The 23840-nt window shown below is 42.4% G+C and overlaps 1 protein-coding gene across 5 annotated transcripts in view; it reads left to right on the top strand.

Annotated features, from left to right (window-relative positions):
• The window catches only part of FRMPD3 (FERM and PDZ domain containing 3), a 445976-nt gene that overhangs the window by 318347 nt on the left and 103789 nt on the right, over positions 1 to 23840 (top strand). For all 5 annotated transcript variants that reach the window (XM_056539303.1, XM_056539306.1, XM_056539304.1 and 2 more), the window contains one exon: positions 16920 to 17056. In XM_056539303.1, coding sequence (XP_056395278.1) covers positions 16920 to 17056 — 137 coding nt within the window. The remainder of the gene's footprint in view (positions 1 to 16919; positions 17057 to 23840) is intronic.

Here is a 23840-nt window from a genome sequence, read left to right as displayed (position 1 = left end):
GCAACCATCTGACCAATCACAGCTCTCTGCGGAAATATGAATATGTGTATATATACGGCAGTGCAGGGGACCATAGAAGAGCGGCCGCTGCATCTATACATTATACAGGAGGATCACAACGGACCCCAGCGATCTTTCAATTAGTACAGGTAACTAGTGTTGCTCGCGAATATTCACAATGCGAATTTTATTCGCGAATATCGCATATTCGCAAATATAGCACTATATATTCGTAATTACGAATATTCGTTTTGTTTTTTTCACAGTACACATCACAGTGATCATCCCTCTCTGCTTCCAGCTTGTGTGGTGTAAAGAAGGCTCTAATACTACTGTGTGAGACTGGCGTACGAATTTTCGCATATGCAAATTTTTGCATATGTTCATTTTCGCAAAATGGCGTGCGAATTTTCGTTTATGCTAATTTTTGCTTATGTAAATTCGCATATGCGAAAATAAAACGCGAATATTACGAATATGCGAATTTAGCGAATATATGACGAATATTCGTCCATATATTCGCGAAATATCGTGAATTCGAATATGGCCTATGCCACTCAACACTACAGGTAACTACTACTCCTATCATGGAACAGTGTGTTCCATGCTGGGAGTAGTAGTACTACCTAAAAAAATGTAAAAAAAAAAGTCAAACATACACACACACCCTACATTTTTATTATTGTCGGCTACATTTTTAGTGCCCTACCCGCTCACATAAATTGATCCCTGTTTAAAAATTAATAAAAATTTTGTTATAAAAAAGATATATTTTGCTAAATACAATTTTTTCCATCACTACTGTTACATAGTTACATAGTTAGTACGGTCGAAAAAAGACATATGTCAATCAAGTTCAACCAGGGAATTAAGGGGTAGGGGTGTGGCGCGATATTGGGGAAGGGATGGGATTTTATATTTCTTCATAAGCATTAACCCCTTAAGGACCAGGCCATTTTATACCTTAAGGACCGGAGTGTTTTTTGCAATTCTGACCACTGTCACTTTAAACATTAATAACTCTGGAATGCTTTTAGTTATCATTCTGATTCCGAGATTGTTTTTTTGTGACTGTTACGCCGAGCGCTCCGGGTCCCCGCTCCTCCCCGGAGCGCTCGCTTCTCTCTCGCTACCGCAGCGCTCCGGGCAGCTCCACTGACCCGGTGCGCTGCGATACCGTCTCCAGCCGGGATGCGATTCGCGATGCGGGTAGCGCCCGCTCGCGATGCGCATCCCGGCTCCCGTACCTGACTCGCTCTCCGTCTGTCCTGTCCCGGCGCGCGCGGCCCCGCTCCCTAGGGCGCGCGCGCGCGCCGGGTCTCTGCGATTTAAAGGGCCACTGCGCCGCTGATTGGCGCAGTGGTTCCTATTAGTGTGTTCACCTGTGCACTCCCTATTTATACCTCACTTCCCCTTCACTCCCTCGCCGGATCTTGTTGCCATTGTGCCAGTGAAAGCGTTTCCTTGTGTGTTCCTAGCCTGTGTTCCAGACCTCCTGCCGTTGCCCCCGACTACGATCCTTGCTGCCTGCCCCGACCTTCTGCTACGTCCGACCTTGCTTCTGTCTACTCCCTTGTACCGCGCCTATCTTCAGCAGTCAGAGAGGTTGAGCCGTTGCTAGTGGATACGACCTGGTCACTACCGCCGCAGCAAGACCATCCCGCTTTGCGGCGGGCTCTGGTGAAAACCAGTAGTGACTTAGAACCGATCCACTAGCACGGTCCACGCCAATCCCTCTCTGGCACAGAGCATCCACTACCTGCCAGCCGGCATCGTGACAGTGACATATTCTACTTTAACTTAGTGGTAAAATTTTATGGTAACTTGCATCCTTTCTTGGTGAAAAATCCCAAAATTTGATGAAAAAAATGAAATTTTTGCATTTTTCTAACTTTGAAGCTCTCTGCTTGTAAGGAAAATGGATATTCAAATTATATTTTTTTTGGGTTCACATATACAGTATGTCTACTTTATGTTTGCATCATAAAATGTATGAGTTTTTACTTTTGGAAGACACCAGAGGGCTTCAAAGTTCAGCAGCAATTTTGAAATTTTTCACAAAATTTTCAAACTCACAATTTTTCAGGGACCAGTTCAGTTTTGAAGTGGATTTGAAGGGTCTTCATATTAGAAATACCCCATAAAAGACCCCATTATAAAAACTACACCCCCTAAAGTATTCAAAAAAACATTCAGTAAGTGTATTAACCCTTTAGGTGTTTCACAGGAATAGCAGCAAAGTGAAGGAGAAAATTCAAAATCTTCATTTTTTACACTCGCATGTTCTTGTAGACCCAATTTTTGAATTTTTGCAAGGGATAAAAAGGAGAACATTTTTACTTGTATTTGAAACCCAATTTCTCTCGAGTAAGCACATACCTCATATGTCTATGTTAATTGTTCGGCGGGCGCAGTAGAGGGCTCAGAAGGGAAGGAGCGACAAATGGTTTTTGGGGGGCATGCCGCATTTAGGAAGCCTCTATGGTGCCAGGACAGCAAAAAAAACACATGGCATACCATTTAGGAAACTAGACCCCTCAGGGAACGTAACAAGGGGTAAAGTGAACCTTAATACCCTACAGGTGATTCACGACTTTTGCATATGTAAAAAAATATATATATTTTATTTACCTAAAATGCTTGGTTTCCCAAAAATTTTACATTTTTAAAAAGGGTAATAGCAGAAAATACCCCCCAAAATTTGAAGCCCAATTTCTCCCAATACAGAAAACACCTCGCATGGGGGTGAAAAGTGCTCTGCTGGTGCACTACAGGTCTCAGAAGAGAAGGAGTCACATTTGGCTTTTTGAAAGCAAATTTTGCTCTGGGGGCATGCCGCATTTAGGAAGCCCCTATGGTGCCAGGACAGCAAATAAAAACCACATGGCATACCATGTTGGAAACTAGACCCCTCGGGGAACGTAAAAAGGGGTAACGTGAACCATAATGCCCTACAGGTGTTTCACGACTTTTGCATATGTAAAAAAAAAAAAATTTTTTACCTAAAATGCTTGTTTTCCCAAAATGTTTACATTTTTAAAAAGGGTAATAGTGGAAAATACCCCCCAAAATTTGAAGCCCAATTTCTCCCGATTCAGAAAACACCCCATATGGGGGTGAAAAGTGCTCTGCTGGCGCACTACAGGTCTCAGAAGAGAAGGAGTAACATTTGGCTTTTTGAAAGCAAATTTTGCTCTGGGGGCATGCCGCATTTAGGAAGCCCCTATGGTGCCAGAACAGCAAAAAAAACACATGGCATACCATTTTGGAAACTAGACCCCTCGGGGAACGTAACAAGGGGTAATGTGAACCTTAATACCCTACAGGTGTTTCACGACTTTTGCATATGTAAAAATATATATATTTTTTTTACCTAAAATGCTTGGTTTCCCCAAATTTTTACAATTTTAAAAAGGATAATAGCAGAAAATACCCCCAAAAATTTGAAGCCCAATTTCTCCCGATTCAGAAAACACCCCATATGGGTGTGAAAAGTGCTCTGCTGGCGCACTACAGGTCTCAGAAGAGAAGGAGTCACATTTGGCTTTTTGAAAGCGAATTTTGCTCTGGGGGCATGCCGCATTTAGGAAGCCCCTATGGTGCCAGGACAGCAAAAAAAAAACCACATGGCATACCATTTTGGAAACTAGACCACTCGGGGAACGTAACAAGGGGTAATTTGAACCTTAATACCCTACAGGTGTTTCACGACTTTTGCATATGTAAAAAAATATATATTTTTTTACCTAAAATGCTTGTTTTCCCAAAAATTTTACATTTTTAAAAGGGTAATAGCAGAAAATACCCCCCAAATTTTGAAGCCCAATTTCTCCCGAGTACGGCGATACCCCATATGTGGCCCTAAACTGTTGCCTTGAAATACGACAGGGCTCCAAAGTGAGAGCGCCATGCGCATTTGAGGCCTAAATTAGGGACTTGCATAGGGGTGGACATAGGGGTATTCTACGCCAGTGATTCCCAAACAGGGTGCCTCCAGCTGTTGTAAAACTCCCAGCATGCCTGGACAGTCAACGGCTATCTGGCAATACTGGGAGTAGTTGTTTTGCAACAGCTGGAGGCTCCGTTTTGGAAACAGTGGCGTACCAGACGTTTTTCATTTTTATTGGGGAGGGGGGGTTGTATAGGGGTATGTGTATATGTAGTGTTTTTTACTTTTTATTTTATTTTGTGTTAGTGTAGTGTATTGTTTTTAGGGTACAGTCGCACGGGCGGGGGTTCACAGTAGTTTCTCGCTGGCAGTTTGAGCTACGGCAGAAAATTTGACGCAGCTCAAACTTGCAGCCGGATACTTACTGTAATCCTCCGCACATGTGAGTGAACCCTGTACGTTCACATTGGGGGGGGGGGGGGGGGAAATCCAGCTGTTGCAAAACTACAACTCCCAGCATGTACGGTCTATCAGTGCATGCTGGGAGTTGTAGTTTTGCAACCGCTGGAGGCTCCGTTTTGGAAACAGTGGCGTACCAGACGTTTTTCATTTTTATTGGGGAGGGGGGCTGTGTAGGGGTATGTGTATATGTAGTGTTTTTTACTTTTTATTTTATTGTGTGTTAGTGTAGTGTAGTGTTTTTAGGGTACAGTCACATGGGCGGGGGTTCACAGTAGTTTCTCGCTGGCAGTTTGAGCTGCGGCAGAAATTTTGCCGCACCTCAAACTTGCAGCCGGATACTTACTGTAATCCTCTGCCCATGTGAGTGTACCCTGTACGTTCACATTGGGGGGGGGACATCCAGCTGTTGCAAAACTACAACTCCCAGCATGTACGGTCTATCAGTGCATGCTGGGAGTTGTAGTTTTGCAACAGCTGGAGGCACACTGGTTGTGAAACACCGAGTTTGGTAACAAACTCAGTGTTTTGCAACCAGTGTGCCTTCAGCTGTTGCAAAAGCTACAACCCCCAGCATGTACGGACAGCGGAAGGGCATGCTGGGTGTTGTAGTTCTGCAACAGCTGGAGGCATACTACTTTGGCTGGGGATGCTGGGGATTGTAGTTATGCAACAGCTGGAGACACACTGGTTTGCTACTTAACTCAGTGTGCCTTCAGCTGTTGCAAAACTACAACTCTCAGCAGTCACCGACAGCCAACGGGCATGCTGGGAGTTGTAGTTATGCAACCACCAGATGCACCACTACAACTCCCAGCATGCACTTTAGCTGATTGTGCAAGCTGGGAGTTGTAGTTACACAACAGCTGAAGGTACAATTTTCCATAGAAAGAATGTGCCTCCAGCTGTTGCAAAACTACAAGTCCCAGCATGCCCATAAGGGCATGCTGGGAGTTGTGGTGGTCTGCCTCCTGCTGTTGCATAACTACAGCTCCAAGCATGCCCTTTTTGCATGCTGGGAGCTGTTGCTAAGCAACAGCAGGAGGCTGTCACTCACCTCCAACGATCCTCGCTGCACCAGGTCAGTCCCTCGTCGTCTCCGCCGCCGCCGCTGCTCCTGGGCCCCGATCCCAACAGGGGCGCCGGGGATCGGGGTCCCCAGCACCCGGGGTGCACGTCCCGCACCCGCTCACGTCCTCCGGAAGAGGGGCGGAGCGGGTTGCGGGAGTGACACCCGCAGCAGGCGCCCTGATTGGTCGGCCGGTAATCCGGCCGACGAATCAGGGCGATCGTGAGGTGGCACCAGTGCCACCTCACCCCTGCTGGCTCTGGCTGTTCGGGGCCGTCTCTGACGGCCCCGATCAGCCAATAATTCCGGGTCACTGGAGACCCGATTGACCCGGAATCCGCCGCAGATCGCTGGACTGAATTGTCCAGCGATCTGCGGCCATCGCCGACATGGGGGGTCATAATGAGGCGATATGGGCGATATGCCCCGATGCCTGCTGAATGATTTCAGCAGGCATCGGGCACCGGCTCCGCTCCAGATGGTTGCGGGGGGCCGGTAAAACACATGACGTTCTCATACGTCATGTGTCCTTAAGGACTCTGAAATGGAGACGTATGAGAACGTCATGTGTCCTTAAGGGGTTAATGTTATTTTGTTCCATGAATGTATCTAATCGTGTTTTAAAGCTGTTAATTGTTCCTGCTGTGACCAGTTCCTGAGGTAGACCGTTCCATAAATTCACAGTCCTCACGGTAAAGAAGGCGTGTCGCCCCTTGAGACTAAACTTTTTCTTCTCTAGACGGAGGGAGTGCCCCCTCGTCCTTTGGGGGGTTTAACCTGGAACAGTTTTTCTCCATATTTTTTGTATGGGCCATTAATATACTTATATACGTTTATCATATCCCCCCTTAAACGTCTCTTCTCAAGACTAAACAATTGTAACTCCTTTAATCGCTCCTCATAGCTAAGATGTTCCATGCCCCATATTAGTTTAGTCGCGCGTCTCTGCACCCTTTCCAACTCCGCAGTGTCCCTTTCATGGACAGGTGCCCAAAACTGAACAGCATATTCCAGGTGAGGCCGTACCAATGCTTTATAAAGGGGGAGTATTATGTCCCTGTCCCTTGAGTCCATGCCTCTTTTGATACATGACAATATGCTGCCGGCTTTGGAAGCAGCAGCCTGACATTGCATGCTATTCTGTAGTCTGTGATCTACAAGTACACCCAGATCCTTCTCTACCAGTGACTCTGCCAGTTTAATCCCCCCTAAGACATACGATGCATGCAGGTTATTAGTACCCAGATGCATAACTTTACATTTATCCACATTGAACCTCATTTGCCAAGTGGATGCCCAGACACTTAGTCTATCCAAGTCATCTTGTAACTTATGCACATCCTCTATAGACTGTACCGTGCTACAAAGCTTGGTGTCATCTGCAAAGATAGAAACAGAGTTGTTAATGCCATCCTCTATATCATTGATAAATAAATTAAACAACAGCGGGCCCAGTACTGAACCTTGGGGTACACCACTAATAACCGGGGACCAATCAGAGTACGAATCATTGACCACCACTCTCTGGGTACGATCCATGAGCCAGTGTTCAATCCAGTTACAGACTAAAATTTCCAAACCCAAAGACCTTAACTTACCTGTCAGACGTCTATGAGGGACAGTATCAAACGCTTTAGCAAAATCCAGAAACACTATATCCACAGCCATTCCTCTGTCAAGGCTTCTACTCACCTCTTCATAAAAGCAAATTAGATTGGTTTGACAACTTCTATCCTTAGTAAACCCATGCTGGCTATCACTTATAATACAATTATCCCCTATGTATTCCTGTATGTAATCCCTTATAAGTCCTTCAAACAATTTACCCACAATGCACGTTAAACTTACCGGTCTATAGTTTCCTGGGGAAGACCTAGAGCCCTTTTTGAAGATTGGCACCACTTTCGCCTTGCGCCAGTCCCTTGGCACAATACCAGACACCAGAGAATCTCTAAATATCATGAACAGGGGTACAGATATTACTGAACTTACCTCTCTAAGAACTCTTGGGTGTAGTCCATCTGGCCCTGGAGATTTGCTTACATTTATATCACTTAACTTACCTTGTACCATCTCTACATTAAGCCAGTTCAGTACATTACATGATGTGTTACCAGCACTGACCTGGCCAATGTCAGCTCCTTTTTTCATAGTGTATACAGAACTAAAGAACCCATTCAGTAGCTCTGCTTTCTCTTGATCGCCTGTGACAACCTCCCCATTATCATTATTAAGGGGTCCTACATGCTCTGTCCTTGTTTTTTTTTGCATTTATATATCTAAAAAAATATTTAGGATTAGTTTTGCTTTCTTTGGCCACCTGTCTCTCGTTTCGAATTTTTGCTGTTTTTATTAAATTTTTACAGATTTTATTAAATGTTTAAATGTTATCGCTGACCCATCAGATTTGAATTTTTTGAAGGCTGTTTTTTTGTTGTTTATTGCTCTTTTAACATCATGTGTCAGCCATGTAGGATTTAGTTTTAATCGTTTATATTTGTTCCCCTTTGGTATATATTTAGATGTATAGTTATTTAGAGTTGATTTAAAGATGTCCCATTTATCTTCTGTATCAGTATTTGACAACACCTCCCCCCAGTCTATGTCCTGTAGTGCAGCTCTCAGCCCAGGGAAATTTGCCTTTTTAGGGTACGTTCCCACACAGCGTATTTTGCTGCGTATGTCCTGCGTATTTGCTGCATATTTGCTGCGTATTTGGTGCTGCGTATTTTCCTACCCATTGACTTCAACAGAGAAAATAAAATACGCAGCAGCAAATACGCCGTGTGGGAATGTACCCTTAAAGTTATATGTTTTTGCCTTCCCCGCCTGTCTTTGTTTTCTACATTTTAAGTCAAAAGTAACTATATTGTGGTCGCTATTACCAAGGTTTTCCCGCACAGTTACATTACTAACCAGCTCTGCGTTGTTGGAAATGATCAGATCCAACAAGGCATCACTTCTTGTTGGGTCCTCCACAAACTGGCCCATAAAATTATCCTGCAATAAATTTAGGAATTGTCGCCCCTTTGTAGTTTTAGCCAACCCCGGACCCCAATCTATATCTGGATAGTTAAAATCTCCCATTATTACCACTGTACCTGCCCGGGCGGCCCTCTCTATTTGTTTATGAAGCCGAACTTCTATCTCTTCAGTGATATTAGGGGGTCTGTAGTTTACCCCAAATATTATTTTTTCAGTATTTCCCTCCTTTTGTAATTCTACCCACAGTGATTCCACCTCCTCCAAATCATCACACACTATGGCATTGTTCGCACTGACTTTCATACCACTTCTTACATACAGACAGACTCCACCACCTTTTCTGTTCATTCTATCCTTGCGAAACAATGTAAACCCCTGCAGATTGACAGCCCAGTCATGCGAGGAGTCCAGCCATGTCTCAGTGACCCCAACTATATCAATATGTTCCTCCAGTATCAAGGCCTCAAGCTCCCCCATTGTATCTTTTTTATTATTATTTTTTTAATGGTGCCCTACTAAATTTTTATAAAAAAGGTATCTCCAACACTTTTTTGGATCCTAAAGTCCAAAAGAGAATAAAAACCGCCTGAAAAAACACCAAATTTAAAACCCACATGGCGTTTGTCTTGGCGTTTTTTCACTCCCATAGACTTCTATGGGAGAAAAACGCCAAGATTTTCCCGAAAAAACGCCAAAGTCTCGACAAGAGGTCGTTTTTTAAAAACTGCCAAGGAGCCCAAAAACGCCAAAAGGATTAAAAAAACGCCAAACTGAAAAACACCAAGTGGATTTGACACTTTGCAGTTTACTATTGACTTGCAGCTAACATCTGGCCGCAGCGTTTTTTCACGCAAAAAACGCCATGCGGCAGAATGGGCGGTTTTATTGGCGTTTTTGTAAAAAAAAAAAAAAAAACAAGTGGAAACCTAGCCTCATAGCTAAGACAGAGTTGGGATGTTTTTTTTGTTCTTAGGTCTTAGTTGGTTGGTTTCTTGGGTTGTTAGTTGGGTTGTTAGTCACATCTTTGTGCTCTTGGGAGCTTTCAGTGCAGCAGAATTGTTTTGTACCCCACTTCAGTTCAGTGCCTCTACACAATCCTGTCTGTAAAGTCTACAGGTAATTCTTTCCACATCACGCCTTGGTTTTTGCTCTGATATTCATAGTCAGCTTTGAGACCTTATATTGACAGGAATTCCAAATCATGTCTGATAAACTGAATTGACCACAGGTGACTCCAATTAAAGTGTAAAAACATCTTAAAGATGATCAGGAGAAATAATGGGGCTCCAGAGCTAAATATCAAGTATTATAGCAAAGTGTCTAAATATTTATGTAAAATATTTTTTTTTCATTTTTAATAAATTTGCTAAACTTTTGAAAATTCTATTTTTACATTCTTATTATGTAGTATTAAGTGCAAAATTATGGGGGGGAAATATACATTCATTATTTTGGTACAAGGCCGCAACATAACAAAATACATTCTGAATGCGTGATAACACATGAGCAACTATTCATAATAGGCAATGGACAGGATTCTCCTTTTGCCTTCTTGCTGCACAAAGTCACAGAGCATGCATAATGAGTCCTTTCCAGACTAAATGCTTCTATGGTCCATATGGCTGCTGTAAATAACGGGGGGATATATGCAAAACTTTTTGTGCAAAAATTTTCCACAAAATATTCAGAGGGTTTTAATAATTCACGGTTCTATGCATGTCAGTTTTTCAAAAGTGGACGTGGTGACGTACATTTCATACTTAAATTATGTTTTCAATGTGTGAGAGTTAATTTTACATTAAAAATATGAGTTTTTTGTTAGTTTTTTTAAGTGTTATTTACTCAATTATTGAAACATGAATATTAATTGTTGATAAATGATGATAAAAAAAAATAAGACTACTTTTTTTTTCATAGTGCAACAACACATTTATTATCATGGTTGTTTCAATAAAAATTGCAAACCAGGTTGTACTACCTGACTACACAGTCACTGCACCTGCATTCACATTTAACCCTAGAGGACATGCAACGTAAATGAAAGTCAGTGTGCCCTAGTAAATATTGACATACATGTACATTGCGGTGGATTTACAGTCTGCATAGCAAGCGCTGAATTCATAGACTGCAGGACCCACTACTAATGGTGGACATAAGCGATAATGCTGATGTCCACCACTGATATCTATATCTATTTTCCTCATGTCCTTGCCTTCAGACATATTTTATCCATGCAGTTAGTGCTTGTCTGGGCACTTAGCTATGTTCACACACAGGAATGTCCGCACAGAAAATCTTCGTGCGGACATTCCGCAGTCTGCGGCATAATATGCCAGCACTAGGACGGCACAGGAATGTGCCGTCTCATAGATGACTATGCATTCTGTGAGGAGTCTGCAGAAAGAATGAAGATGTTCATTCTTTCTGCGGACATGGAAAATGAATTTCCATGCCAGAAACATCTGGCATGGAAATTCCACCGTGTGCACAGCGCAGCAGGATCCCATTTAATTCAATGGGACTCTGCTGCAGTGGAATTTCCATGAGGACATTCCAAGCGGAATTCCGCACAGAAATTCCGATGTGTGAACATGGCCTAAGGCTATTCTTGTCTGGCACACGGCAGATTTTCCTCACTGAATTTCTCTACTTCTTTATGCAAAAATCATGGCACACAAAAAATATGAAGCAGAATTTCCACGTGGAATATCTGCCTTAAATCAAAGCCTCATTGGTGTCAATGAGTATTTTCTGCTTCAAGAATTGACATGTCAAAAAAATTACACACTTTTTTTTTGTCATGAAGTCAAGTCAAGAAAAGATTGACCAGTTGCCCATAGCAACCAATTAGATTGCTTTTTAAATTTTTAAATATGCCTCTAAAATATTAACTTTTTCCCTGCACAGGTTTTGATAAATCTCCCCCATTGAGATTATGGAGTAGTTAAAAACAGACACATCTGTGTGATCTCCAAACTAGTACTTTTTAATAACTGCATACATTTTTATGTTACTGTTAACTGAAGTCGTAAAAATAGTAAAAAAAAAAAAAAAAGAAAATAGAAAAACCTGTAAGGCTAGGTTTCCACTTGTTTTTTTTTTTTTTTGTTTACACCTAAAAAAAAAAAACACCAGAAAAACTGACAGAGGTTTTTCCTGCGTTTGGGAAGTTTTTCTGGCATTTTTTCGGGTGTTTTTCCTGGTGTGTGGAAACAGTCAAATTTGTCCCCTGGGGCAGTTTTCTCACTGCCTTCAGGGTACCACTCAGTGGGTCGGATGCTGAGTGCCCAGTCCACAGAGTGTAAGGAGATAAGGAGTGATGTACAGCATCAACACTCACCTCCCCCAGCTGTATAGTATACAGGGGTGCATAGTGTACCTGTGTATACTATACAGGGGCCGGGAATTCTGTCACTATACTAACAGGGCTCCCTGCTCCTATTTCCCCTTTGGCTGGTATACAGTATATACAGCTATCTATCTAGATACAGAAATTTAGGTGCACTACTGTGGTAGATGTATACAATGACATTGGCTATCCCTCAACACTGATGTTAAAATTGTCCCCTGGTTTTTGCTTATCACGCACAGGTAGGTTAGCGTTAGGTCCTGTGCCATTTGAGAAACCTTGGCGTTGGTGTGCAGGCTCTGGAATGTCCTTCATATAAGGATATACTGGCGAATGTCTCAATTTTAACATCAGTGTTGAGGGATAGCCAGTGTCATTGTATACATCTACCACAATAGTGCACCTAAATTCCTGTATTGTATTGTTCTAATTGTTACACATCCACACCGTCTATCTGGTGTAGGATTCTATTGTGGCACTTGTAGTCCACTGCAGGCATCCTCCATTGTATGCATTTATATGCTGGGGATCGCCCCTAGCAACGGACTACAAGGGCAGGATCTGCTCCCCTAGTATAAATGCACAACTGCATTTGGGGTTGAGCACCTCCAGCCATTTGAGACCACGTTTTTTATTGTTGTATCTATATAGATAGCTGTATGTGGTGTATACAGAAGACGAGGTCCACTTACCTCCCTTGCTTCCTGTCCCCGTCGGGCCTGTGTTGCTCCGCCCCCTAGTAATGACATAATTAGGGGCGGAGCTACAGATGGGAGTTAGGCTGGTAAGGGTCTGAGGCTCTGTTCACATTGTCTGTTTTGTATAATGTGAACAGACCCTTCTGTCAGTGTCCTCCCAGATAGGGAGACTCCAGCTGTTGCTAAACTACAACTCCCAGCATGCCCAGACAGCCAAAGGCTGTCTGAGCATGCGGGGAGTTGTAGTTTTGCAACAATTGTAGGCTCTCTCTTTGGGAAGACATACATTTTCCTAACCAATTTTTTGTGTTTTTTTTTTCTTCTTCTGATATCAGATCTGTGTATGCAGAGGATTACAGCGGATTCGGAGGACTACTGCAGATGAACTGGATGTTTTTTTCCTTTTAATAAAATGGTTAACGAGGGCTGTGGGGGAGTGTTTTTTTAAACAGCTAGCGCTACCCCCAATTATTACCCCGGTACCCACCGCCACAGAGGTGCCGGAGAGAGCCGGTAACAACAGGCCCGGAGCATCAAAAATGGCTCTCCAGTGCCTAGGCGGTAACAGGCTGGCGTTATTTAGGCTGGCGAAGGCCAGTAACAATGGTCCTCGCCCACCCTGGAAAAGTCAGGCTATTGCTGCTTTTTTGGTACCTGGCTGAGAATAAAAATACGGGGAACCCTATGCATTTTTTTATTTAAAAAAAACTCATAGGGTTCCTTGTGTTTTTATTCTTAGCCAGATACCAACCAAGCAGCAACAGACTGATATTACCAGGGTGGGCGGGGACCATCGTTATTGGCCCTCCCCAGCCTAAATAACGCCAGCCTGTTACTGCCTAGGCCCAGGTGTGCCATTTTTGATGCTCCGGGCCTGTTGGTACAGGTTCTTCCAGTCACCCCTTTGGCGGTGGGTACCAGGGTAATAATTGGGGGTTAGCGCTAGCTGTTTTTGAGGCTAACGCTAAGCCCCAGCTTAGTAGTGGATTCTTTCAATAAGACAGCTTCCACTACTTAGCCTGAAAATTAAATAAATAAAAAAAACACGACACATTACAAAAATTATTTTATTTTAAGAAAAACACTCCTCCTCAGCCCTCGTTAGCTATTTTATTAAAAGAGAAAAAATCCAGTTCATCAGCAGTAGTCCTCTGAATCTGCTGTAATCCTCTGAATACACAGATCTGAAACGAGAAGATAAAAAATTGGTTAGGACATTTTTGGAGCTCTCCGCTGGAGAAAGCACCCATATTGCTATGACTTCCCAAACAGGGAGCCTCCTATTGTTGCTAAACTACAACTCCCAGCATGCCCAGACAGCCAAAGGCATGCTGGGAGTTGTAGCTTAGCAACAGCTGGAGGCTCCCTGTCTGGGAAGACACTGCCAGATGGGTCTGTTCACATTTTACAAAACGTACAATGTGAACAGAGCCTCACACACTTACCAGCCTAGCTCCTGTCTGTAGCTCCGCCCCTAATGATTTCATCACTAGGGGGTGGAGCTACACGGACCCAGCCAGGACTGGAGGGAGGTAAGCAGACTTCGTCTTCTGTATACACTATATACAGCTATCTATAGATAGCTGTATATAGTGTATACCCCCAAAGGGTTAATCTACACTGTCCAGCAGTGTAAGTTAACTCTTTATTTGCTGGGCTGGCGCATAGCACACAGCTCAGCAAGGGGTTAAGTGAGCCAGCAATGTGCATACTGTATACACATTGCAGGTTCACTGTAAGTTCTTGCTGGGCAGTAGATATAGGACACATATCTACTGCTCAGCATCAGCTGTCCTCCCGGCTCTGTGTCAGGAGGAATGACACTTGCTGTGATTTGTCCCTTACTGCAGGTACTACTCCTCCCAACATGGAGCACACTCTGCTCCATGTTGGGAGTAGTAGTACGTGCATTAATAGACAGATCGCAGCAAGTGTCACTCCTGAAACCCGAAGTGATCTTCCTGTATAATCACTCATTCATATTTTCCGCCCAGAGTGGGGATTGGCCGGATGGTTGCAGCCAATTACAGCTCTCAGAGGGAAATATGAATGAGTGATATTCTATTAACATCACTGACCAGAGTACAGAACAGAGATTTGAGCGCAGGAGAAAGCCGCTCCACATCTCTGCAATGGATAGGACGATCACAGCGGATGTCAGGAGTGATACCCGATGTGATCTGTCCTGAACTGCAGGTACTACTACTCCCATTATGGAGAACGCTCTGCTCCATGTTGGGAGATGTAATACCTGCAGTTAAGGAAAGATCACAGTGAATATCAGTCCTGACACCCGCTGTGATCCTCCAGTATAATGTATAGATGCGGGCGGCCGGCCCCTCTTCTATGGTCCCCTGCACTGACGTATATATACACCTATTCATATTTTCCACAGAGAGTTGTGATTGGCTGGAGCCATCTGGCCAATCGCAGCTCTCTGCAGGAAATATGAATAGGTGTATATATACGGCAGTGCAGGGGACTATAGAAGAGCGTCTGGCCACATCTATACATTATACAGGAGGATCGCAACGGGCGATCTGTCAATTAGTACAGGTACTACTACTCCCATCATGGAACAGTATGTTCCATGCTGGGAGCAGTAGTACTACCTAAAAATAAAATTAAAAGTGAAAAACACACACACTACATTTTTATTATTGTCAGCTACATTTTTAGTGCCCTACCCGCCCACATAAATTGATCCATGTTTCAAAATTAATAAAAATTTTGTTATAAAAAAGATACATTTTGTTAAATACAATTTTTTCCATCACTACTGTATTCTTTTTATGAATTTTATTTAATGGTACCCTACGAAAGTTTAATAAAAATGATATCTCCATCACTTTTTTGGATCGCTAAAGTCCAGAAATGAATAAAAACCGCCTGAAAAAACGCATGGCATTTTTCTTGCCATTTTTTTCACTTTCATAGACTTCTATGGGAGGAAAATGCCAAGATTTTCCTGAAAAAACGCCAAAGTCTCAACAAGAGGTCGCTTTTTAAAAACTGCCAAGGAGCCCAGAAAAACGTCAAAAGGATTTAAAAAACACCAAACTGAAAAATGTCAAGTGGATATGGCATTTTGCAGTTCCCTATTGACTTGCAGCAAACATCTGGCTGCAGCATTTTTTCACAAAAAAAAACGCCATGCAGCAGAATGGGCATTTTTATTGGCATTTTTGCCCCCCCCAAAAAACCACAAGTGGAAACCTAGCCTAATGGAGGTTTGTCTGTCTCTGATTATACAACTGTTATGAGGATTTTTTTTTTTTTTTTTATGCCATAACAGGATAAAGCCCCTCTATAAAACATAATTATTTACTAATGTGTTTCAGGTGTTTTTTTTTTTTTGTCAGGTTTTGCAGCTGAATTTAGTCAAACGTCATGTGCTCCAAATTTTGTGCCTAAAAAAACCTTCAAACTCAACCATTACTTTAAAAAAAAAAAGCAAAAAAAAGTCACCAAAAATGGAGTGTGTCTGCCATGGGAAACGGTGTGTCCCGACAAAAAGTGTGACACCAACAAAAAGGGCATGTTCCTGACAAAAGGGGTATGTCCCTGACATGTCTACTAAGGTTTCCACATAAAAGGTGGTGGATTTGAGCTCTCGAAAACCCCGTAGTTTAGAATTGTAGAAAAAAAGAAAAACGTAGGAGAAAAATGTATAAATACTGTGATAAAATACCTGGAAACAGGAAAAAAAAAAAACTACAAAAAAAAACTACACTCCACTCTGAGTAAATCAACCCAAATGTGTGGTCATTAAAGGGGTTTTCTAATCCAATAAAGTGATTGCTAAAGCTAAAATATGTCAGTGCTTTGATTGTTCCAATGCATTTAAAGGGGTACTCCGGTGAAAACCTTTTTTTTCTTTTAAATCAACTGGAACCTTCCTGTATTTATTAGCTGCTGAATACTACAGAGGAAATTCTTTTCTTTTTGGAATGCTCTCTGATGACATCACGAGCACAGTTCTCTCTGCTGACGTTATTATAATAATAATAACGCTTTATTTATTGTTGTCCTTAGTGGGATTTAAACTCAAGTCCGCAGCACTGCAAGGCAGCAATGCTAACCACTGAGCCACCATGCTGCCCTTAGCATACATCTACTATGCATGATTGCTAAAATGGACAGAGATGTCAGCAGAGAGCACTGTGCTCGTGATGTCATCAGTGTTCCAAAAAGAAAGGAATTTCCTCTGCAGCATTCAGCAGCTAATAAGTACTGGAAGGATTAAGATTTTTTAATAGAAGTAATTTACAAATATGTTTAACTTTCTGCCACCAGTTGATTTAAAAGAAAAAAGGTTTTCACCGGAGTACCCCTTTAATACCTGCTGATCGTGAGAATAAAGGGGACTCAGGGCTGGTGTAGCTCTACATCCCCTTCTGAGTTTCTTTTTGTTATTAAAATCTGGCTAATATTCCTATTGTCTTACCATGTTTCCAATATTGTTTTTAGAGTCGCAATGATGTGATAAGAGAACGACTAGGAGCTGAACTAAAACCAGAAATGCTGCTGGGACTTAGCGCATTACATATCTACATCAGTGTGAGCTCTTCTCGCCCAGGTCATAAGATTTCACTACGTGGAGTTGAGTAAGAACAATTTTTGTATCCAGTCATATTTGCCAGAATATTGATCTTTAAATACCAGGTAAAACTGTCTTATGCTTAAAGGGGTACTCCCATGGAAAACTTTTTTTTAAATCAACTGGTGCAAGAAAGTTAAACAGATTTGTAAATTACTTCAATTAAAAAAATCTTAATCCTTCCAGTACTTTTTAGGGGCTATATACTGCAGAGGAAATGCTTAACTTTTTAGATTTCTCTGATGTCATGACCACAGTGCTCTCTGATGACCTCTGCTGTCCATTTTAGGAACTGTCCAGAGCAGCATATGTTTGTTATGGGGATTTTCTTCTGCTCTGGACAGTTCCCAAAATGGACAGCAGAGGTCAGCAGAGAGCACTGTGGTCATGACATCAGAGAAATCTAAAAAGCAAAGCATTTCCTCTGTAGTATATAGCCCCTAAAAAGTACTGGAAGGATTAAGATTTTTTTTATAGAAGTAATTTACAAATCTGTTTAACTTTCTGGCACCAGTTGATTTAAAAAAAAAAAAAAAGTTTTCCACAGGAGTACCCCTTTAAAACAAGGCAAATGTGATATAGGAACAGGGATTCTCTTTTCAAGTGTTACTCCAGGCATACACAAGTTTTTAAATAGACTTAGGGTACTTTCAAAATAAAAAAAGAAAGGCATAATGACATGCCCCGATCCCCTGCAGCTGCTGTTCTGATTCTGTTCTGTTTCCCCTGACATGTTGTTGCTACACAAAATGCCCTCTACGCTAGTTACTGGCTGAGGGGGTAACCATTGCAGGCAGTGAATTGGCTGAGCTGGCCTTTTCTGCAGCACAAATTAAGAATCTGAGAGCTGCAGAAACTGGGAGCTGTCAGAATGGAAGCTGTGGGGGATTGGGGCAGGAGAGAATGGTTGTTTTTTTTTTATTTTTTTTTTTATATTGAGTCCACCCTAAAACATTTTAATTTATCCCTGAATACCCCTTTAATGTTCTGTGTTCACAGTTACACTGCTAGCCTTATCCCTGAGGACCTACTGTGAAGAAACATATTGGATCATACAGACTTTGAAATTTCCCAAGGGGTACTTCACTGTTGTTGTGTTTTTTTTTTTATCTTTTCATTCTGCCCAGGTTGCAAAAAGAAAAAAGCAAGCTTTAACTCACCTTCCGCCGCTCCCCTGGTGCGCAGATATTGCTCTTCCGTTCTTCAGCTCTGGTCTTCTTTCACATTCTGGGGCCTAATAGGTCACACTGCGCTGAGCCTATCACCAGCCACTGAAATGTACCACCTTTGCTGGTGACATGTAACAGACCCAGCCCATTACATCACACTGCTGCTCAGCCTATCACTGTCCGATATAGCTGTGGCCGGTGATATGCTCAGTGCACCTGTCAGGCCCCAGAATGCAGGAAAAAACTGAAAAATGCAGAATGCAGGGGCCATAGAATGGGAAAGTGAGACATGCGCACCAGGAGAGCAGAGGGAGGTGAGTTAAAAATATTTTTATATTTGCAACTCAGGCAGAATGGAAAGATTTATTTGAAAAGAAAAGCAATTAGAACCAGTTGGGTACCCCTTTAAGTTTCTTAATTCTGATCTGGGGTGCTTTTCTTCAATACAGTTACTTTGATTAGCTATCTTTTACCCTTAACCTATGGGTAACACCTCGATAAATTTTTCTTACTTATTTAGTGCCTTCTCTCTCTTTAAAACTATCTTGCTGAACGTATCTAACATTCTTCAAACCAAAAGCTTTACTTATAGTCAATACAAACATACAGTAGTGCTTGAAAGTTTGTGAGTCCTTTATAATTAGAGATGAGTGAATTTTTGAAAAATTTGATTCGGCTGATTCGCCAAATTTTCCGAAAATATTTGTTTCGGACCGAATTTATTTGTGAATCGCTATTAAAACAGCTATTTCTGGCCTACAGAGAGCCTCAAGAGGGGTGTAGAGCACTTTGCCTTGTCCTAACACGCATAGGGAGTGTGCTGTGTTAGAGAAATAATACTGTTATTCAGGATGACATGCAGATTACAGGCATCGCTATTAGAAACACAGTTATAGAGCATCTATGTGGCAGCAGGGAGATCATATGGTGTCAAAGATAAAGAGAATTAAGAGATTTATTATTTAATTTTAATTTAATTTGAAATTATTTACATTTTTTGAGTACGCATTCTGGTGAGCATTGAGCTGGCGGTCCTCCGCCAGGAGAGATACCATCTGTTTCAGCCCCTGCCTCTCAGCACCCCCCCTGACTATGAAAGAGCGAATGTTTCATTTAATCAGTTATGGTTCATTGTTAGGGATGAGCAAATCGAAGCAGACGAACCTGAATTCGTTACGAATTTCAGGATTTATTCGATTCATAACGAATGCGAAAATCGTCGCGATTCTATCGCGCAAATCGCTTAATTAAACTCTATTTTACAGCGTTTCAGGCTCCAGGACACCTAAAATGGTGGATCCACATGTCAGTACATGGGGCAGGGGATGCTGGGAAGGCAAGGCGGGAAGGGAGGTAGGCGGGATGACCCTGAATCACATGCAGGATGCATCCTATTAGCATTCATTCACCACTGTGATGTCACAGAACTATATAATCGGCAGCTATTTTGCGGCTGCTCATTTCATGCCATACACTGTAGAGAGAGAGGACGGACTGTGTGTCTCTGTGTGTTACACAGACACTCTGAATTGATCATACAACAGTGTTCCACTTCCAACTGCTAGTCACATCAGCATTGTGGACAGAGAGCAGTGCAGTGCTTTGCTTGTTCTCACTGAGAAGGATTTTGACGGCAGCCATTAACCTCCCAGTCACTTTATTCAGCATTTTGTCAGAGAGGGGCAGATAGCTTTTTGTTGCCTCATACATATCAACAAGCTGCCTTAACTTCATGAACAGTATCACTGGAGGCAGGAATGATTTTTCAGCGCAAGAAATCATCTGCTTCATATACTAGTCTGTAGACGGTATAATAACCAGCAGCTTACACCATTCTTAATACTCTGCGAAAGAGTGCAATTTAGTTTTTTTTTTTTTAGTGCTGCACTGTTGTTTCCTGCTGCTGTGCAAAAATAAGTTTTTTCAGCTGACTGTAGTGCATTTTTCTGCCCTTATACGTGCATAACACATATCTACATCAAAGCAGTCTACTATTTTGTATCTGTAAATCTGTAATGTTACAATAAGTCTAGATACTGGGAAAGTCCAGGTAAAAGTAATCACTGGCTAGTGTTTTACAAAAATATGTTTTCCAAGTGTACTGCAGCGCATTTTTTTGCCCTCATACATGCATACCACATGCCTACATCTAAGTAGTACACTTTTTTGTACCTGTTAATCTGAAACAAGCCTACATACAGTAAATAGCCAGGGGAAACTAATCACTGGCTGTTGTTTTCTGAAAATATGTTTTCCAAGTGTACTGTAGCGCATTTTTTTGCCCTCATACGTGCATACCACATACCTACATCTAAGTAGTGTACCATATTGTACCTGTTAATCTGTCAAGGGCCTACATACTGTGAAAGCCCAAGCAAAATTACTCACCGGCTGGTGTTTTAAAAGATACAGAGTTTTTAGGTGTATTGTAGGGCATTTTCTGCCCTAATCAGTGCATACCGCATACCTACATCTAAGAAGCATACTATTTTATACTTGTTAATCTGTCAAGGGATTAGATACTGCGAAAGGACAGCCAATAGTACACACCTACTGCTGTTCTAGACAAATACTGTTAAGTGTAGTGAAGCGTATTGTACCCCCTCATATACGCAATAAGTATGTCAGGAAGAGTATTGCCAGGACATGCACAGAGGAGTCGCAGAGGCCTAAATTTATCAGGCGCAGGCAGAAGTCGCAGCAGAGCAGGGGTGTGTGGCAGCCGAAGTCCCAGCGAGAGGTCTGAGCTCCTGGTGTCAGCTAGCAGTCGTGTCACGACCAGCAGCCGTGATTGATCGGTTCACTCGGTCATCCACTTCATCTCAAGTGACATCTGACACCCCCAGTCAACAGTCGGTGGGTTCCTCACACTCAACCCTCAGTTGGCATGGCCCTCATGTTGATGCTGCCACCTCCAGGCTCTGTCATTGTGCGGCTCTATGGTCTCCTCATGCTATTGCTACCACCTCCACGCTCTGTTATTGTGCCGCCATATTGTCTCCTCATGCTGCTGCTGCCACCTCCAGGCTCTCTCATTCTGCTGCTCTATGGTGTCCTCATACTAATGCTACCACCTCCACGCTCTGTTATTGTGACGCCATATGGTCTCCTCATGTTGATGCTACCACCTCCAGGCACTGTCATTGTACCCCCATATGGTCTCCTCATGCTGATGCTGCCACCTCCAGGCTCTCTAATTGTACTGCTCTATGGTCTCCTCATGCTGATGCTGCCACCTCCAGGTTCTATAATTGTGCTGCTCTATGGTCTCCTTATGCTGATGCTGCCACCTCCAGGCTCTATAATTGTGCTGCTCTATGGTCTCCCCTTCATGCTGATGCTACCAACTCGTGGCTCTCTCATTGTGCTACCATGGATATTGCAAAACATAATTTAGTGCTAGCCCCCAGTTTCAGAAATTCCTTACATTAGGGTCACTTTCAGGACTCCTGATGCCACCTTCAGGCTGTGCCATTCAGACACTATATGGGCTCCTTATGTTTTCCCCACCCCTCTGTGTCATTCCGCCAATATATTGTTTTCTGATGCTACTGGGACTGTCTTGGATATTACCTACAATTTTATGGTAGCCCTAGCAAACATACATGCTAAATAAAGATTTCAACATTGATCTTTTAATGTATGGTCTCCTCATGATTCAGCCATCTTCAGGCTGTGTCATTCAGCCACTACATGGTCTCCATATATTGACTGTGTATTGTAGGAAACATGTGGCTATCCTTGAGTTACTCTCCCAGCATTATTGCCATGTTGATACCAGACCAGTAATAAAAGGAATATTGCCAAGGACTAGAAGAAACAGGGAACTGTGGATACTAACCACCGGCTGTTGGAATTGACTGACTGTCCCAGGTGGTAGATTTAACATTTTGAAGTTCCTCAGTTCCAGTAGGCTTTAAGTCGTTCATTCTTTGTTGTGGTTCTTCAGTTGCAGAATTAAAGGGGTTATCCAGGAAAAAACTTTTTTTTTTTTATATATCAACTGGCTCCAGAAAGTTAACAGATTTGAAAATTACTTCTATAAAAAAAATCTTAATCCTTTCAGTACTTATGAGCTTCTGAAGTTAAGGTTGTTCTTTTCTGTCTAAGTGCTCTCTGATGACACGTGTTTCGGGAACCGCCCAGTTTAGAAGCAAATCCCCATAGCAAACCTCTTCTAAACTGGGCGGTTCCCGAGACACGTGTCATCAGAGCGCTTTTAGACAGAAAAGAACAACCTTAACTTCAGAAGCTCATAAGTACTGAAAGGATTAAGATTTTTTTTAATAGAAGTAATTTTCAAATCTGTTTAACTTTCTGGAGCCAGTAGATATATAAAAAAAAATAGGTTTTTTCCTGAATAACCCCTTTAAGTTGTATCATGTTTCCCTGTTCCTCCAATGATCTAATGTCACTGGAACACACAATACTCATATTGTCATCTAATGAAGGATCCTTTTCTTCAGAGAACATATCTATCATTTTAATATTTTGAATGTCAGGTGGTATTCTGATAATTTTTGTGAAGCACTGGGGTCTCCTCATGCTTCAGCCAACTCCAGGCTGTGCCATTCAGACACCATATGGTCTCCTTCTACCGATGCCACCTCCAGGCTCTGTCATTGTGCTGACATGTTACATGGGACTCCTTGTTAGATTAGGTCCTTTGTACCCACACACCGGGGCCTGGGCCACTAAAACTTGGGAGTTAAATGTTCCCTTTCAAAATCCTCAATTTCAAAATCTTAGATTTCTATTTAAAATTCTTGTATTTCAATGGTATCCTCATGCTTCAGACACCTTCAGGCTGTACCATTCAGACACTACATGGGCTCCTTATGCTTTCCCCACCTCCAGGCTGTGTAATTCAGTCAATATATTGTTTTTTGATGCTACTGGGACTGGGATAATAACTCCAAATATGTTCTGGTAGCACTAGCTAACATAAATGCTTAATTGAGATTTTAAGATTGATCTTTCAATGTAAGGGGTTATGAAACCCTCTGGTGTACTGCTGATGCCTGCTCCTGACTGTGTGTTTCAGGAACTACGTGGGACATTGATGCAGCTGGGTTTGGCCGTTACATTTTTGGATGTCTAGCACAAGCTAAATACATGCTTCATAGAAATTTCAACATTGATCTTTCAATGTAAGGGGTTATGAAACCCTGGGGTGTACTGCTGATGCCTTCTCCTGACTGTGTGTTTCAGGAACTACTTGGCTTACTGATGCTTCTGGGCTTGAGCCTTACATTTTTGGATGTTTAGCACAAGCTAAATACACGAGCTAAAACTTCAACATTTATCTTTCAATGTAAGGGGTTATGAAACCCTCGAGTGTACTGCTGATGCCTGCTCCTAACTGCTCCTGTGTCTTTCAGGAATTACTTGTCTTACTGATGCTTCTGGGCTTGGGCCTTACATTTTTGGATGTTTAGCACGAGCTAAATACATGCTTAATAGAAATTTCAACATTGATTGAGGAGACCATATAGTATTTGAATGGCACAGCCTGGAGGTGGCTGAAGCATGAGGAGACCATATTGTGGCTGAATGGCCCAGCCTGGAGATGGCTGAAGCATGAAGAGATGATATAGTGGCTGAATGAGACAGCCTGGGGAG

The sequence above is a fragment of the Hyla sarda genome, chromosome 9 (genome assembly GCF_029499605.1).
Source record: "Hyla sarda isolate aHylSar1 chromosome 9, aHylSar1.hap1, whole genome shotgun sequence".
Taxonomy (NCBI): domain Eukaryota; kingdom Metazoa; phylum Chordata; class Amphibia; order Anura; family Hylidae; genus Hyla; species Hyla sarda.
Note: the sequence above shows the minus strand (reverse complement) of the source record. Positions and strands in the feature narration are given on the sequence as shown.